This window comes from Pleurodeles waltl, chromosome 8 (assembly GCF_031143425.1).
Source record: "Pleurodeles waltl isolate 20211129_DDA chromosome 8, aPleWal1.hap1.20221129, whole genome shotgun sequence".
In the NCBI taxonomy this organism is placed as follows: domain Eukaryota; kingdom Metazoa; phylum Chordata; class Amphibia; order Caudata; family Salamandridae; genus Pleurodeles; species Pleurodeles waltl.
In genome coordinates, this window is record NC_090447.1 from 1,493,669,082 (window position 1) to 1,493,685,470 (window position 16,389).

At 47.7% G+C, this 16,389-nt stretch overlaps 1 protein-coding gene across 2 annotated transcripts in view; it reads right to left on the minus strand.

Annotated features, from left to right (window-relative positions):
* Positions 1 to 16,389, minus strand: part of POLQ (DNA polymerase theta) — a 367,236-nt gene that overhangs the window by 305,434 nt on the left and 45,413 nt on the right. For both annotated transcript variants that reach the window (XM_069202712.1, XM_069202711.1), the window contains exons 5-7: positions 8,467 to 8,623; positions 8,104 to 8,212; positions 7,140 to 7,362 (exon numbers count right to left, since the gene is read on the minus strand). In XM_069202712.1, coding sequence (XP_069058813.1) covers positions 7,140 to 7,362; positions 8,104 to 8,212; positions 8,467 to 8,623 — 489 coding nt within the window. The remainder of the gene's footprint in view (positions 1 to 7,139; positions 7,363 to 8,103; positions 8,213 to 8,466; positions 8,624 to 16,389) is intronic.

The following is a 16,389-nucleotide window of genomic DNA, read 5'->3' on the forward strand; positions in this document are numbered from 1 at the left end:
AGGGGCCACAACGCACCCGCATACCCAGCGCAAACTCCTTCTCCTGAGGAACGAGTATCGCGCATTAGCACTTTAAGAGGCAAAATCTCAAAATCTGGCAATGCAACACTGCTTATATGAAGCGGGGGATAGAGCAGGCAGACTTCTAGCATGGCTGAGGCGACGTGAAATGGAAGCACGTGGGTGCGTACCATTGAGGGGGACGATGGGATCAGTTACAGCACTGACCTTGAGATCACTGATGCATTTGCGAAATTTTACAAAGAACTTTACCATAGGCACACGTCTACCGACATGTCCCTAGTTGAGAATTACCTGGAAGGGATAAACCTGCTGCGTTTGTAGGTAGAAGACAGTAATTCCCTAGACATGGAAATAGATTTCTCAGAAATCAAGGCTGCTATAGCCACTATACAATCAGTGGAGAAGTGGGGCTCAATGGTTAGAGCGGCAGGCCCTGATGCAGAAATCTGGCCCGGGACCAGGGTTCAATTCCCGCCTCGGCGGGTCTTGAGCTCAATTTCCTCAGACCTGATAATTATCGCATCGGTGCCTAATCTAATTCATGGGTCCCACTCTGTAACTCTGGGCAATAGCTTGCTTAATCTCCACAACGGCCCCAACAGCGCTGGGATGCCTGGCTTCACCTTGGAGGTTGCCCAGGAGTGGGCACCTCACAGGGAAAAGCCAGGAGGGGTTCCACAGCGGTATGCGTACAGCGCCTTGAGACCCTAACGGGTGAGTAGTGCGCTATACAAGTACGAAGTTTATAGTTTATACAATCTGGTAAGACACCCAGGCCGAATGGCCTTCCAGTAGAGCTTTTTTAAAAAAAGGCAGACATTCTGGGACCCTATATTCTCCACATATATCAAGAGGCCAGAGAGAAAAGATCGCTCCCATGTGACTTGCGAAGGGCCACAATAGTGGTAATACCTAAGGAGAGGAAGCCCCCTAGCGAACGTAATTCCTACCGTCCAATCTAGCTCTTAAATATAGAGCCGAAAATCCTTGCTAAAATACTTGCCACTCGTTTAGCTGCAATTATATTGTCCCTGATTCATCAGGACCAGAAGGGCTTCATGCCCAGGAGCTCGGCGAGGTTTAACCCCTTCGCTGCCAGGACTTTTCCCCTCCTGTGTCAAGCCTTTTTTTGCCTATTTGGGGCAGTTCGCGCTTAGGCCCTCATAACTTTTTGTTCACATAAGCTACCCACGCCAAGTTTGCGTCCTTTTTTTGCCAACTTCCTAGGGATTCTGGAGGTACCCAGACTTTGTGGGGTCCCTGAAGGAGACCAAGAAATTAGCCAAAATACAGAGGAAATTTCGTTTAAAAAAAAAGAAAAAAAAAAAAAAAAGAGCTGCAGAAGAAGGCTAGTGTTTTTTCCCCTGAAAATGGCATCAACAAAGGGTTTGCGGTGGTAAAATCACCATCTTCCCAGCTTTCAGGAACAGGCAGACTTGAATTAGAAAACCTGGATCCCAGAAAGCTAAACATTTCTGAAAAGTAGACAAAATTCTGAATTCAGCAAGAGGTCATTTGTGTAGATCCTACAAGTGTTTCCTACAGAAAATAACAGCTGAAATAAAAGAATATTGAAATGGAGGTGAAAAAAACAGCCATTTTTCTCCACGTTTTACTCTGTTCCTGCGATGTCAGATTTTTGAAAGCAATATACAGTTACGTCAGCTGGACTCCTCTGGTTGCGGGGATATATAGAGCTTGTAGGTTCATCAAGAACCCTAAGTACCAAGAGCCAATAAATGAGCTGCACCTTGAAATGGGTTTTCATTCTATACCAGGTATACAGCAATGAATTTGCTAAAATATAAAAAGTGAAAGATAGGTATCAAGAAAACCTTTGTATTTTCGCAATGGCCACAAGATAAGGTGTTGAGAAGCAGTGGTTTTTTGCACATCTCTGAATTCCGGGGTGCCCATACTAGCATGTGAATTACAGGGCATTTCTCAAATAGACGTCTTTACATTTGGAAGGAAGAAATGCAGAGACAGACAAGGGGCAATAACACTTGTTTTGCTATTCTGTGTTCCCCATGTCTCCCGATAAAAATGGCACCTCACTTGTCGGGGTAGGCATAGCGCCCGCAACAGGAAATGCCCCAAAACACAACGTGGACACATCGCATTTTCACAAAGAAAACAGAGCTGTTTTTTGCAAAGTGTCTAGCTGTGGATTTTGGCCTCTAGCTCAGCCGCCACCTTGGGAAACCTAGCAAACCTGCGCAGTTTTGAAAACTAGACACCTAGGGGAATCCAAGATGGGGTGACTTGTGGGGCTCTTCCAAGGTTCTGTTACCCAGAATCCTTTGCAAACCTCAAACTTTGGCCAAAAAAACACTTTTTCCTCTCATTTCGGTGACAGAAAGTTCTGGAATCAGAGAGGAGCCACAAATTTTCTTCCACCCAGCGTTCCCCCAAGTCCCACGATAAAAATGGTACCTCACTTTTGTGGGTAGGCCTACTACCCGCAAAAGGAAATGCCCCAAAACACTATCTGGACACATCAAAATTATCAAATACAAGTCTACCTGTTTTTTTGGGTGGCACCTGCGTTTTTGGTCCTTGGCTCAGCAGTCATCTAGGGAAACCTTCTGAACCCAGAGGGAGTCCAGGGAGGTGTGACTTGTGTGGATCCCCCAATGTTTTCTTACCCAGAATCCTCAGCAAACCTCAAATTTAGCTAAAAAAAACAACAACAAAAAATCCCACATTTCTGTGCGGGATCACCACACTGGGACAAATTTCATACCACCCAACGTTCCCCTCAGTCTCCCGGTAAAAATGATTTTTGTAGGTGGGACAAGTGCTTGTGACAGGGAAGAGCCAAAAACATTTCGAAATTGAGGGGGAACCAAAGCGGGTCCCAAAGGGCAGTTTGAAGAAAAAAAATATATATTTAGGCTGACAAGTGCAGCAGAATTTTTATCGGTATTAATGAGACAATAGTGGGTGGTAGGAATTTTGTGGATTCCTGCAGATTCCGGAAGGTTCCATCACAAAAACGTGGGAAAAATGTGTGATTTCCCGCAAAGTTGGAGGTTTTCAGGACATTGTGGGTAAGAAAATGGTGCGGGTGCATGTGAAACACACCACCCTGGAATCACCCAGATGTTTAGTTTTCAGGTCTTGTGGATTTTTCTACATGGCAGCGTCCCAAAGTCCATAAAGTGCAGCCCTCACCATTCAAAGTGGGACGAATTTGTGAGTTAGCCAAGCTCTCATGGCCCAAATGTAAAAACAAAACCCAAAATAATCAAATGTCTTCTTGCTTGCTGTGGGATAAGATGTTTTAAAGTGCGGGGAGAGCTGAAAGATTGTCACCCCCTTCAGTTGGGGTACGGGCATAACCAGGCCCATGCTGGTTGGTAGCCACCACCCCACTGTTTTTTTTTTTTTTTAAATTCCCTGGCATCTAGTAGACTTTCTGCCCCCCCCATGTGTGGATCGGGGTAATTGCACAACTTTGGCCCATGTATTTGGGGTGGGGGTATGGCCATACCCCCACCCTCTTATTTTGGAAAAAAACTTCCCTGGTCTGTGGTGGGCTTTGCTCTCCCTTGCGGGCAGATGGGCCTTCAAAAAAACACAGTGACTTTTGCCGAAGGGGTCGCTCCCCCCTCTAAAAAAAATAAAAAAAGATCCCTGGCACCTAGAGGTTTCTACACCCCCCTTGGGGCAGATCGGACTAATTTGCCCCCCTCCCCACCCCAGGAAGCGACCCTTGCCTAAGGGGCCGCTCCTCCTGCGTGAAATTGGTGCAAAAAAAAATAAAACAAGAAAAATACCCGGTGCCTAGTGGTTTCTGCCCCCCCCCAAGGGGGGCAGAAATGGTATAAATACAATTTGTCCGCCAGGGGTGCAACCCTTGCCTAAGGGGTCGCTCCCCACCTGTAAAAAAATAATAATAATAATAATCCCTGGCGCCTAGAGGTTTCCGCACCCCCCCCTTGGGGCAGATCAGCCTAATAACAATAGGCCAATCTGCCCCCTGGGAGGGCAGAAATGGTCTAAAATAAATTTGCCCCCCCCGGGGAGCGACCCTTGCCTAAGGGGTCCCTCCACTTCCGTGAATTCGCCATGAAAAAAAAAAGCTCTAGTGGTTTCTGCCCCTCTTGGGGGCAGAACGGCCTCATAAAAATAGGCCGATCTGCCCCCAAGGGGGGCAGAAATGGCCTAAATATAATTTCCCACCTAGGGGAGCAACCTTTGCCTAAGGGGTAACTCCCCAACTCTTAAAAAAAAATATTAAAAAAAAAAAAAAATCCCTGGCGCCTAGTGGTTTCTGCCCCCCACTCCCCGCCGGGGGCAGTCCGGCTTAACAACAATAGGCCTATCTGCCCCCGTGAGGGGGGCAGAAAAGGCCTTGAAAAATATTGCCCCCCGGGGAGCGACCTTTGCTCAAGGGGTCGCTCCCCTCATGCCAATTTCCAGTACAAAAATAAATCCCTGGTGTCTAGTGGGCATTTCAGAAGCCGGATCGCTTTACGATCCGGCTTCTGAAATGCTATGAGACTTCAAAGGGAAGGAAATTCCTTTCCTTCACTTTGAAGCCTCTCAGGCCCCCCATCACATGACACGGGGGTGGAAAGGGAAGGGCTTCCGCTTCCATCCCTGCCTTGGAGGGGTGGGAGGGAAGCCCCTTCCCTCCCTGCCTTGGAGGGATGGGAGGGAAGACCACAGAGGAGCGCTAGAGCTCCCTCTGAGCTCCGTGCAGAGGACGTAATGGTTACGTCCTCGGCACATGAGCACTGTGCCGTTGGACGTAACCATTACGTCCACAGCACAGAAGGGGTTAACCTTTGTAGGTTTCATGCCTGGATTGACGCCGTCAGGGAGCAAGAGAAACCACATTGACTGCTAACTCTAGATGCTCACAAAGCGTTTGACACGATTCATTGGCCCTCAATGAAGAAAACGCTAGAAAAGTTTGGCTTCGGACCAATGTTCAGGGAGTGGATCACGTTGAGGTACACAAGCCCGGTAGCGGCAGTTCCGGGTGAATGGGCAACAGTTGATGGAATTTCCCATTGTGAGAGGCATGTGCCAAGGGTGCCCTCTCTCACCCTTATGATTGAACCCCGGGCCTGTGTTATACAAGCATATCCAGATATCTCTGGCTTCCGCGTACATGAGGGAAGGGGGGGGGGGGAGGAATGCAGAAAAGATCTCATTGTATGCAGATGACATCCTTCTTTATGTCACTCACCCAAGAACAGATTCTGGCCACATTTGAGGATTATGGGTCCTACTCAGGATATAGGATTAATTGGGCCAAGTCGAGCCTCTATCGAGTGGGGGGCCACCACAAGTAGATAGAACCCCCACATAACCTGCAAATAGACAGGGACGGTTTCACTTACCTGGGGATTTATGAGTCACTACACCATGACAAGTGTTGAGAACACAATGTCCTGAGGGTCCTGGATGAGCTCCATAAAGACGCAGAATGATGGGGGAAGCTCCCCTTAACACTGTTCGGTAGAGAAGCAATGTATAAAAGGATTTCCTTACCGAAATTATTATATTCCCTCCAGAATACTTATGTGCGCCTATCTGAGGACATCTTTGATAAGATAGACTGGGTGGTCCGTACATTCCTTTGGGGCGGTAAACATCCCAGAATATCCTTAAAGATGCTTCAGCGTAATCTCTAAAATGGGGGGATGGCACTGCCTGACATTATGGCATACTACTGGGCAGACACCTCATTGCGATCAACGACTGGGAGCAGGCCCCTGGGGACCATCCATCATACCTCTGAGAGAGGAGTCAATTTGCACCCAAGTCACACCTGCATTTCCTGTATGGAGGGAAAGGGTTAAAGACACTCCTAATGCTCACGCAACTAACAATAGAGGCTTGGCGTAAAACAGTGTGACAGATGGGTTGGCAAGCGAAGCTCACTCGGGAAACCCCTTGTGGGAGGGTACTTATTTGAAAGAACTAGAGAAACTTCGGGGCTTCCAGGCCCAGGACACACTAGGCATCTCCAAATTGGGGGACCTCACACAAAAAACAACATTGAAGACCTTCACCACCCTACAGGAAGTATACTCCCTCTCACAGACACAACAATATAATTATACCCGACTAACACACACCTGGCAGGCTGAGCACCTAGACACATAGGACCTCCTGGAATATGCCACACTGGAAGGATGGCTCCTTATGGGCCAAACAGCAGAGAAAGCAATATCATGGGCATACAAAACCTTGAATAATAACATGCCTGACACGCTACAATGCTTGAGAGTGAGAGGACGACCTGGGATCCCTGGACGATATTGACTGGGAGGCTGCTTTCATGCACCTACACGAAGTGGCCATAGTATCCGATTAATACAATTCAAAATTCTGCACAGAAACTTCTACGACAGGGAGAGGCCCCATGAAATGGGGACAGCCCCAGCTCCCACCTGCATATGCTGTGGGGTGGACGGGGCACCTTTATGCATACATTATGGTTACGCCCACATATTCAGACATATTGGTCTAGCATTTTAGGAGAACTTGTCTGTGCTCGGAAGTGCATGTTCCCGTCTGACCCACGTTATGTATTGTTAGACATTCCAATGGATATAGATCTGCCCCACCCTAAACTCCTCTTTAATAATTTGGGCTTAGTGGTGGCCAGGAGGGACGTGGCAAAACACTGGATATCCCCTGCCACCCCCCCAGCCCCCCACCCCACATTGGCAGAATGGAGAGCAGGGATGAATCTCTACATGATGGCAGAGAAAGTGACTTATCAAGCCAGTGGTTGTCCAAGGAAATTCATTAAGGTATGGGGTTCCTGGAGGACGTATTACGATTTGCAGGATATGCACTACTGGGAAGACAGGGACACTTGCATCCAGACTGATATGTTGAGTGTCTGGAATGACAGACCTGTCTACAATGGTAACCAACCCTCAGTTTATACTACAGACGACCAAGCAATAGCTGTATGACCTTCCTCTATTGTGCCTTGCTATATCAATGCTTTTACTGTCTCCTTGCCCGATGGGGCATGGTAATGTGTTTATATAAAATGCAAATAAAAACAGTTCTATTAAAAAAAAAAAAACTCTTTTAGAGGAAACGGAGATCAAAGTGCCATATTGAAGATCTGTGCTTACCTTGACTTGTAAGGAGGGATGGAATTCCCGCACTTGTTTCATTGCAGAGTCGTAAATAGTGCTGCCAATCTTTACCCATTCCATAAGTGGGACCGGGCGGAAATCCGTATGATACAACTCGGCATTCAGCCAGGAGGACAGAAGATCCAGGTTAGGGAGAGTGGCACTCATGCCCACAATCTGTACCCCTTCCGAAAAGGATCCACTCTGTGCGGCAGGGCAGCTACAAGCAAAGTAAACTCGCGTTTAGTAAACCTAACAGGCGCTGGATCCAAGTGAAGCGAGCCACCCGTCTTCCAAGGTCTGACAAGAGACAGCTCTAGGTGTGTCGCAAGAGCTTATACCATCTATAAAGGCACAGGTCTAGTGATCACCTCCCCCCTCAACCATTACTTGTTGGAAATGCCATTCACTTTCATCGCCATTCAGCGATACTAATGTTACATAGAATTGTATTTCTTCATCAGCATTCAGACATTTCATTGGAACAGTAGCATGAATCCTGATTAGCAAGAGGCCGCCTCTCAACTACCCCCATGCACTGGCAGGCCCCGGAAGCAGACGTTTGACTTTTTCCAAGTGGGTGTGATCCTTCATTGATCGGCAGGTTTGCATGGATCTGTGGAGGGGTACTGGGTTGATGTACGAATGAGTCCTTCCCGCCTTCCACCTCCTACTACTTATTCTTCCTTCTCACTGCAAACTCTCCCATGTGTACAATGTGCAATAACCATTCCCTAGTCCTCCTTTGACTCCTGTTACCCCTCTAGTGGTAATCCACCTCCCCATCCTACCTGCACCTCTCTTCCTGGCCTGCTGTAACACTGGATCAACCGCACCCTCCATTCCCTCCACATAAAAAGTCAGTCATGTGCATGCATGCTTCTGTAAACCTAGGTTCAAACAAAATAAATAACATACTTTCAAGAAACAATTCTCCTGAAACATTTTATTAAAATCCTACCTTGGAGCTGATTTTTGAGAGACATAGCGAACCTTGGTGAGCAGAAGCTCCAGCAGGTAACCCCTGTGAGAATCACCCAGCATGTGCAACTCATCAACAACCACCATCCCTACAAGGAAAGAAACAATAAAGAACATTCAACAGCCTTTAGCAAACAACAGTATTAACAGATACAGTGTCAGCTGAACAAAATACATTTCTAGCCAGACAGACAGCAGAGCTGCCTTCTTGTCTGGACACAAAGGAATTCTCCCATAAAATATCCAGCTTAAACATTTCAACACCTTCTAAAGGATCAATTGCCCATCTCTCTACACCGATTTTGAAAGTCCTTCACTTAACAAACACAGCTTGACCGCTCACCTAACAGATGCAACTTGCTTTCTTCGATGAGCCTATTGATCAAGCCATTGGCTTTCTCAATGGTGCAGACGGCGACATCGACAGAAGAGAAACCCCCAGCAGGTGACGAACCGCCCATGTAGCCTTCCACCCTCAGTCCCACCTCCTGGAACAGGCTCTGAAACAAGAGAGATGGACACGGACGTCAGAAGAGCAGCAACAAAATGTGAAACAAAAGCCACAGGCACAGAAAGAGAAAAAGCAGAGGGTGGGCAAGCGCCTCGTTGGGTCTTTCTACTTTTAATCAAATCTCCTGAAAGAGGTTCTGAATTAAGTCAAGACGCCTTCTGATAACTGTAGACCCAATGTGAGGGGAACACCAGCCTCAGATGGTATATGGGGGAGACCGGCCTGAGGGTTGGTACACAGTTCATAATCCTGGCTGGGAGGGGGATTGACCCTATGATTATTCAGTATTATTAAATTGATGTCTGGCCAACGGGGGTACTTGCTTTTTGGAGAAAAAACAAATCAATAAAAACATTTTTTTGTAAAAAAAAAAAAAAGATGCCTTCAGCTACAGATGGGCCTGCACTACCTCCATGAAGCAACCAGACAGATCTCTCCTTTCATCATTCCACTCTCCCTTCCAAAAGAATAACATACAAATTCACTCTACACATGCTCTTGTATTCGAAGATTCTCAACTTGGAATTATGGTACTAAGCGGAAGTAATAGATATGCAATATTTACAGCAAAAGGACCAGTGTTGTTACGGTCTCCAATCACTACCAAAAGCAAGTTCTGGAAATAAAGTGATATTGTTCCCAGTATTAAATTATGTCTCCACATTAAAGTCAATTTAATCTGACATAAAGAGAGAGAGAGTCTATCTGTATGTGACAGATATGAATTATTTTAAGCTTTACCTACACTCAATTTTGGAGACTTCCTGTTAATTTTCATGTGGTGAAAGGAGGAGTCTACACAGGACCCTTGCAATGTGGGAAATCAAAAGGAACATGCCAAGGAAAATAGGTGGCGGACACTGGTCCATTGCTAGCTGGCAGAGTTGTGAAGCAACTTCAACACAATCATGGCATGGAGGTTGAGTAGAACAGGCTGAGGTTGTAAAAGTCCTGTATAATGGAATAGTTGGAGTAGTAGATCTATTCTCTTTCAACACATCAAGACTTAGAGAGGCACCGGGGGGTTCAGTGGTGACGCAGGGAACACACATCAAGAACCAAAGATGGATCCCAGAGTGAGTGGTGATATAGGGAATAGGGATTATGAGTGGGGTAGGGACCCTAGGGCCCAATGCGGATGTAGGAAACAAACAAACCACAGAGGAACCACTAGGGTTCAATGGTGATGTAGAAAACAGACATTGTGAACCAGACAGGGACCCAGGATCAGTGGTGATGTGGGGACCAGATGTGAACCAAAGAGGGACCCCCAAGGGTTAGTGGTGATGCAGCTAACAGACATCAAGAACCAGAGAAGGCTCCCGGGGGTTCATTGATGATGTAGGAAACAGATCAAGCAGCAGAGAGGGACCTATTGGTTCAGTGATGATGTAGAGATCAGAAAGGAACCAGAGAGGGCCCCCACAGGGTTCAATGGTGATGCAGGTAGCAGACAAAAAGAATCACCAGTGAGAGAGCTCAGAGTTCAGTGGTGATGCAGGGAACAGACATAAAGAACCAGTGAGAGAGCTGAGGGTTCAGTTGTGATGTACGGAACAGACATCAAGAACCAGAGAAGGATCCTAGGGTTCATTGATGATGTAGTGAACAGAGATCAAGCGGCAGAGAGGGACCTATTAGTTCAGTGATGATGCAGAGAACAGACCGGAACCAGAGAGGGACCCCCCCCAGTGTTCGCTGGTGATGCACAGGGAACAGTCATAAAGAACGAGTGAGAGAGCCCAGGGTTCAGTGGTGATGTAGGGAACAGACATCAAGAACCTGAGGTACTCCGGGGGGATTGGCGATATAAAGAACAGCCATCATGAACCAGAGAACAAACCGAGGGTTTGGTGGTGACACAGGAAACATACATTATGAACCACAGAGAGACCTCGGGGTTCAATGTTGATGTAGGAAACATATTCCATGAACCGCAGAGAGACCTCAGGGTTCAGTGGTGATGTAGGAAACAGAGAGAAGTAAAGATCAACTAGTTCATCAAGGTTGCCCTTTTTAAAGTTTAAACTCAAGTTGCAGTGGCTGTGTCTAGGACTTTGGCCTACATGGGAGATGGACACAATGGAGTGTGAAACGTTGTCTGAGAAGCAGTGGGAGGTATTTTCCTAGTCACAACGCGCCCCCTACCCTCGACCTTGATGATGGAATGCAGCCAGACAAGTCACCAGGTAAAATGTGGTTGGCAGAGAAAACATTAGTCCAATCTGTTGCTCTAACTTTCAGAAGAGCTATTAGCAAACCAATTGATATGCCTGGCCAGTGAGGATGACCTCCAAGCAGGAGAATCTTCCTCAATAACTGAAGAGGAGCTCATTATCTCATTTGAATTCTCATTTTAACAATAAGATGTGCATCCTGGGGTCCAAGAACTTCTTTACCCTGCATACATGAGAGCCTGACCTCTAGCACCAGCTTATCAGCGGTCCCTTGCAGCCAGGTGACGGTGCAGGGCTACTGAGGACTTCCAATTATCCAACAGTACTGGTGGTGCTTTGGACCACAGCACTACGAATTCCCCTTGTGTGGGTGGGGCTACCATCACGCTTTATAATGCTGCTGACTTCACCGCTGCGCGTGCCAGTCTGCTCCTGGGCGAGGCTTGGCCCGGGGACAACAGAACTAAGGGAACAGATCAAACAGGCTTTCCAAGGGACGGTTACGTGTCTGGGTGAGCCGCCTAATTCCCTTCTGTAGAAGATGGGGAAAAGAGAAAAGTATTACCCCCCAGAAAGAAGGTGGAATGTAGGACCCCCAAATAAACCTAGAACCAATTATTTGACCTCGTGGATGGGGGCCATAAGCACTGGACTAAGCATAGTAGAGACTAGGATAGATGCTGTTAGGAGGCAGTCTATCAACCCAGAGGTCACTGTCTACTACCCAGAGGCCACTGTCTATCACCCCAGAGGTCACTGATGCTCTATCACCCCAGAGGTCACTGATGCTCTATCACCCAAGAGGTCACTGATGCTCTATCACCCAAGAGGTCACTGACTGTCTATCACCCCAGACTGGGTCACTGTCTGTCTATCACCCTCGAGGTCACTGTCTATCACCCCCCCCCCCCCCCAGGTCACTATCTATCACCCCAGAGGTCACATCTGTAACCCAAATTCCAAGGGTGGAGTGCATGAGGATTTTAGAAGAGGGTGGCGGCTGTAACAGCACTACTATTACTGTCAGACCTAATGCGGGAGAGCAGCAGATAAACAAGCACCCGGGCCAAACTGGGAACCATGTGTGATTTTAGATTCAAACTTGGATTTAATGAGTGTGATCTCCAATTCGCCCAGTCCACCGCCATCTAAAAGCAAGAGAAAGGTCCACTGCATATCACCAGGGGAGGCTGGGAAATAGCCCCCAAACTCTAGTCGTCACAAAGGTGAGTGCTCGACGCAGCCTCAAGAAACAAGCTAGGAACCCTGGGAAACCAGGTTTAATGACTTAAAGGACTTGTCAGCTCTGGGGGCATCTTTATGGATCACTGCTACAAATGTTTTAATATGGTGAAGGGTCTGATTGTGGACCTCCAGGCAGCAGTGTTAGATAAGCTAAGAGGCCTGGCTGACCAATTAAATGATCTAAAAGTCTGTCCCCTCTGTAGAAATACCCAACAGGCAGCACTTTGCCACCATACATCATTGCCTGGTAAGGCATAGACGCTGTGAGGGCACATTTCAGATTTAGCACTGTGGCAAGTCATTCGCGGTGTCTCAAACCTGCTGGACATACATTCGCTTTTGAAAATGCATATGCTCTGTTTCAGGTGGTCCTTTCGGTCACTCCAATTTCATGTTGCGAAACAGGGATATTTTCATGGTCTCGGATGAGGTGACTCACTTCCAGGATTTAGGAGCAGTACTGAGCCATGGTCTGCCTGTGGTCCTGTCATGGGCCTGGCTGAGGCATCCTTCACTGGATGCTGATGACTTTGGCTTTCTGACGCAAGCTTGGCGGTGCCTCGCTGTCAAAAGGGGGAGCCAGTTCGGGATGCCTGAAAGTCTTTTTTCTCTTTTCAGGTTTACATTAAGGGAGGTAGCAGTGTTGTCTGTTTCTTGTATTGTGTGTGTGGTGGACATCATTTGTGTGGCTTCTGAGAACAATGATATATGAAGGGGTGCATCACACTTCCAAGGTCAGCTAGGTCGACGATATCAGACCGATTAAATCATTTAGAACAGTGGTTCTTAACCTGTGGGCCTGGGACCACTGGGGATCCGCAAAGCCTCGTCAGGGGGTCCGCAACTGTTTAGAAAATTGAATAATAATTATAGATTGATAAAGTGGATAAAAAATAAAGACGAAATGTACAATTGAAAATGTTTAAAACATTCTGTAAATGTAAAGGAATTTGAAATTGGAGGCTGAAAATAGTTCGCATCCTCAGATTGATTTGTGGGAGCAGAGCAAGTGAATGACAGAATACAGTCTGGACAACGAGGAGTCTGGATTGCTTTGCAGTTCAAATCATCGAAAGTGCATAGGCCGGCAGTTCTCTGCTTCCGGAAATGACTCAGTGGGGGGTCCTGGGATTCCAATAATGACTCGGCTGGGGGGGGGGGGGGGGGAGAGGGGGGGGGGCGGGGGGCCTGGGATTCCAATAATGACTCGGGGGCGGGGGGCCTGGGATTCCAATAATGACTCAGTGGGGGGTCCTGGGATTCCAATAATGACTCGGGCGGGGGGCCTGGGATTCCAATAATGACTCGGGGCGGGGGGCCTGGGATTCCAATAATGACTCGGGGGCGGGGGGCCTGGGATTCCAATAATGACTCAGTGGGGGGTCCTGGGATTCCAATAATGACTCGGGGCGGGGGGCCTGGGATTCCAATAATGACTCGGGGCGGGGGGCCTGGGATTCCAATAATGACTCGGGGGCGGGGGGGCCTGGGATTCCAATAATGACTCGGGGGCGGGGGGCCTGGGATTCCAATAATGACTCGGGGCGGGGGGCCTGGGATTCCAATAATGACTTGGGGGCGGGGGGCCTGGGATTCCAATAATGACTCTGTGGGGGGGGGGGGGGGGGGGGGGGAGTCCTGGGATTCCAATAATGACTCGGGGCGGGGGGCCTGGGATTCCAATAATGACTCTGGGGGGGGGGGGGGGGGGGGGGAGTCCTGGGATTCCAATAATGACTCGGTGGGGGGGGGGGGGGGTCCTGGGATTCCAATAATGACTCGGTGGGAGGGTCTGGGATTCCAATAATGACTCGGTGGGGGTCCTGGGATTCCAATAATGACTCTGTGGGAGGGTCCTGGGATTCCAATAATGACTCTGTGGGAGGGTCCTGGGATTCCAATAATGACTCAGTGGGGGGTCCTGGGATTCCAAAAATGACTCGGTGGGAGGGAGGGTCCTGGGATTCCAATAATGACTCGGTGGGAGGGAGGGACCTGGGATTCCAATAATGACTCTGTGGGAGGGTCTGGGATTCCAATAATGATTCAGTGGGAGGGTCTGTGATTCTAATAGTGACTCAGTGTGGGGTCCTTGGATTCCAATAATGACTCGGTGGGGGTCCTGGGATTCCAATAATGACTCAGTGGGGGGGTCCTGGGATTCCAATAATGACTCAGTGGGGGGACCTGGGATTCCAATAATGACTCAGTGGGGGGACCTGGGATTCCAATAATGACTCAGTGGGGGGTCCAGGGATTCAAATAATGACTCGGTGGGGGGTCCAGGGATTCAAATAATGACTCGGTGGGGGGTCCTGGGATTCAAATAATGACTCGGTGGGGGGTCCTGGGATTCCAATAATGACTCAGTGGGTACCCAGGACAGGCTGGCCCATGTGCGTGCAGGAGGCGTGCAGGTGTGTCCCACGTGCCTTAAAACAGGCAGATCACAACCAGAAACCGCATTTATTCAGACGTGTGCGAGATTGTTTTATCAATGCTATTCAATCGAAACGTAACCAGTAACACATACAAATGAATGTTACAATGGTAACTAGATTTATTGTGTTTTTAGCACAAACGAAGGGCAAAATAGAGTCATTTAGTTTTATACATTGTGAGTGTTGAAGGTCTTCATGCTTAAATGCCGAAGGAATAAACCAATGACAGGGTGCGACAGGATTGATGGATCGGCCACTGTTCTATACCGCACATCACATATAAAGCTCTCTTGACGCCGACCCACATTTGCGTTTTTAGTATAATAAATTGAACTCCCCCCTTTTAAACATCTTATTTACTGTAGTTGGCTTGTTAGGGTTTAGGATGCACAAATGATTTTCGATTTAAATAGCTTTTGGTTGTGAGGCATGTAAATTGGTAACTGTGTCATTCAAATCTAAACAAACACCACAATGAAACACGTATCATTACATTATTTAGTATTGTCCCCAACAGGTGAAGAAAGAGTCTTTCACCGACAGTAGGCATGGTGCTCGACAGTGTGACAGCTGCTGAAAGACCTGCACTTAACCAGTGATAACACAGAAACGTTTCCCACACTTTGATTGTAAGAAAGGTCTCTGTGTCATTGTGTGATCTTAGGCATTATGCACGACTCCAGCACAGGATCTTCCTTCCAGAGTAAGTGGTGTGTTCCATTTTAGGCTGAAAGTATTATCTTGTGGGAAGCACTTGCTGTTTTATTGAGGAGCTGTCGGTGAAGAGACACCTTGGACAGGCTGGATTGGCATTACAATGGTGTACTATCCAGATTTCCAAGACGTAGCCTTGCTCTGACTGGCATCAATGCAAAAACAAGGTGATGAATGTATGCTTGAATTAATCTCAGCCACTGCAGTCGCTCGGGCCGCATCCCAATCCATCATTGTTTGGCCCACCATGCCACCTCAGTTTGGGCCCAGCCAAATCCGTCTTGACCCTGATCCAATGGGAACAGTCCAACCCAAACTGCGAAGCCAGGTCCTCCCTTAACCGGAACACAAGCAACCCAGGACTGGTTTCACCCTAGTTACGTGCTGTTCAGCTGGGTATAGCTTGCTTCCAATAGCACAGCGAGCTCGGACCCATGTCTGGGCATACCAGACGCACATAGGGCGCAAAATAAAAAATCAGAAAGGTGGCATAGTGGGTGAAAAACGATGGATTGAGATGCGGCCCGAGCGACTGTCAGTGGCTGGGATTAATTCAAGCTCTCATCCATCACCTTGCTGTTTTTGCATTTGCTTTGCCTGGCAGCCATCTCTCATGCCCTGTGTCTAAGCCCCTGCACCCTAGGATGCCTAGGCCTGTCACAGGGATGTTTCAGCCTCTGTCCTGGATGTCGGTGAGAGCACAGTTTTAGGATCGCATCCATACGAAGAGGCCAGGCTCTTCTGTTTGTCCTGATGTTTAAAGTACTTGAGCTACATAATTTTCATGATGAAAGGATGCTTTCTGAGCTTTTACCAGGTTTTAGGAGAACAGAGGAAACATGCTCTTGCCGTACAGGACAGGACGAGTGTCTAAAGTTGATAAGATTTTGAATATCACAACTATATGGAGAAAACAGAGTGCCATTATCATAAGACCCCATAGTATTACTCAACTTTTGTCACGTTTGCCAATAATACAGTTGTGTTTGCTGCCTTGCTTCAATGTTCTCTACTCACCAACCAGTACTCCTCCCTTTAAACATATGGGATATGGAGTGTGTAAACATGGGATATGAGGCGTGTAAAAATGGGATATAAACGTGTAAACATATCGGTTGAGTCCCTGAATGTGGAAGGTGGTAATGCAGGATAGCCTGGAGTACTCTGCAACTTGGGAT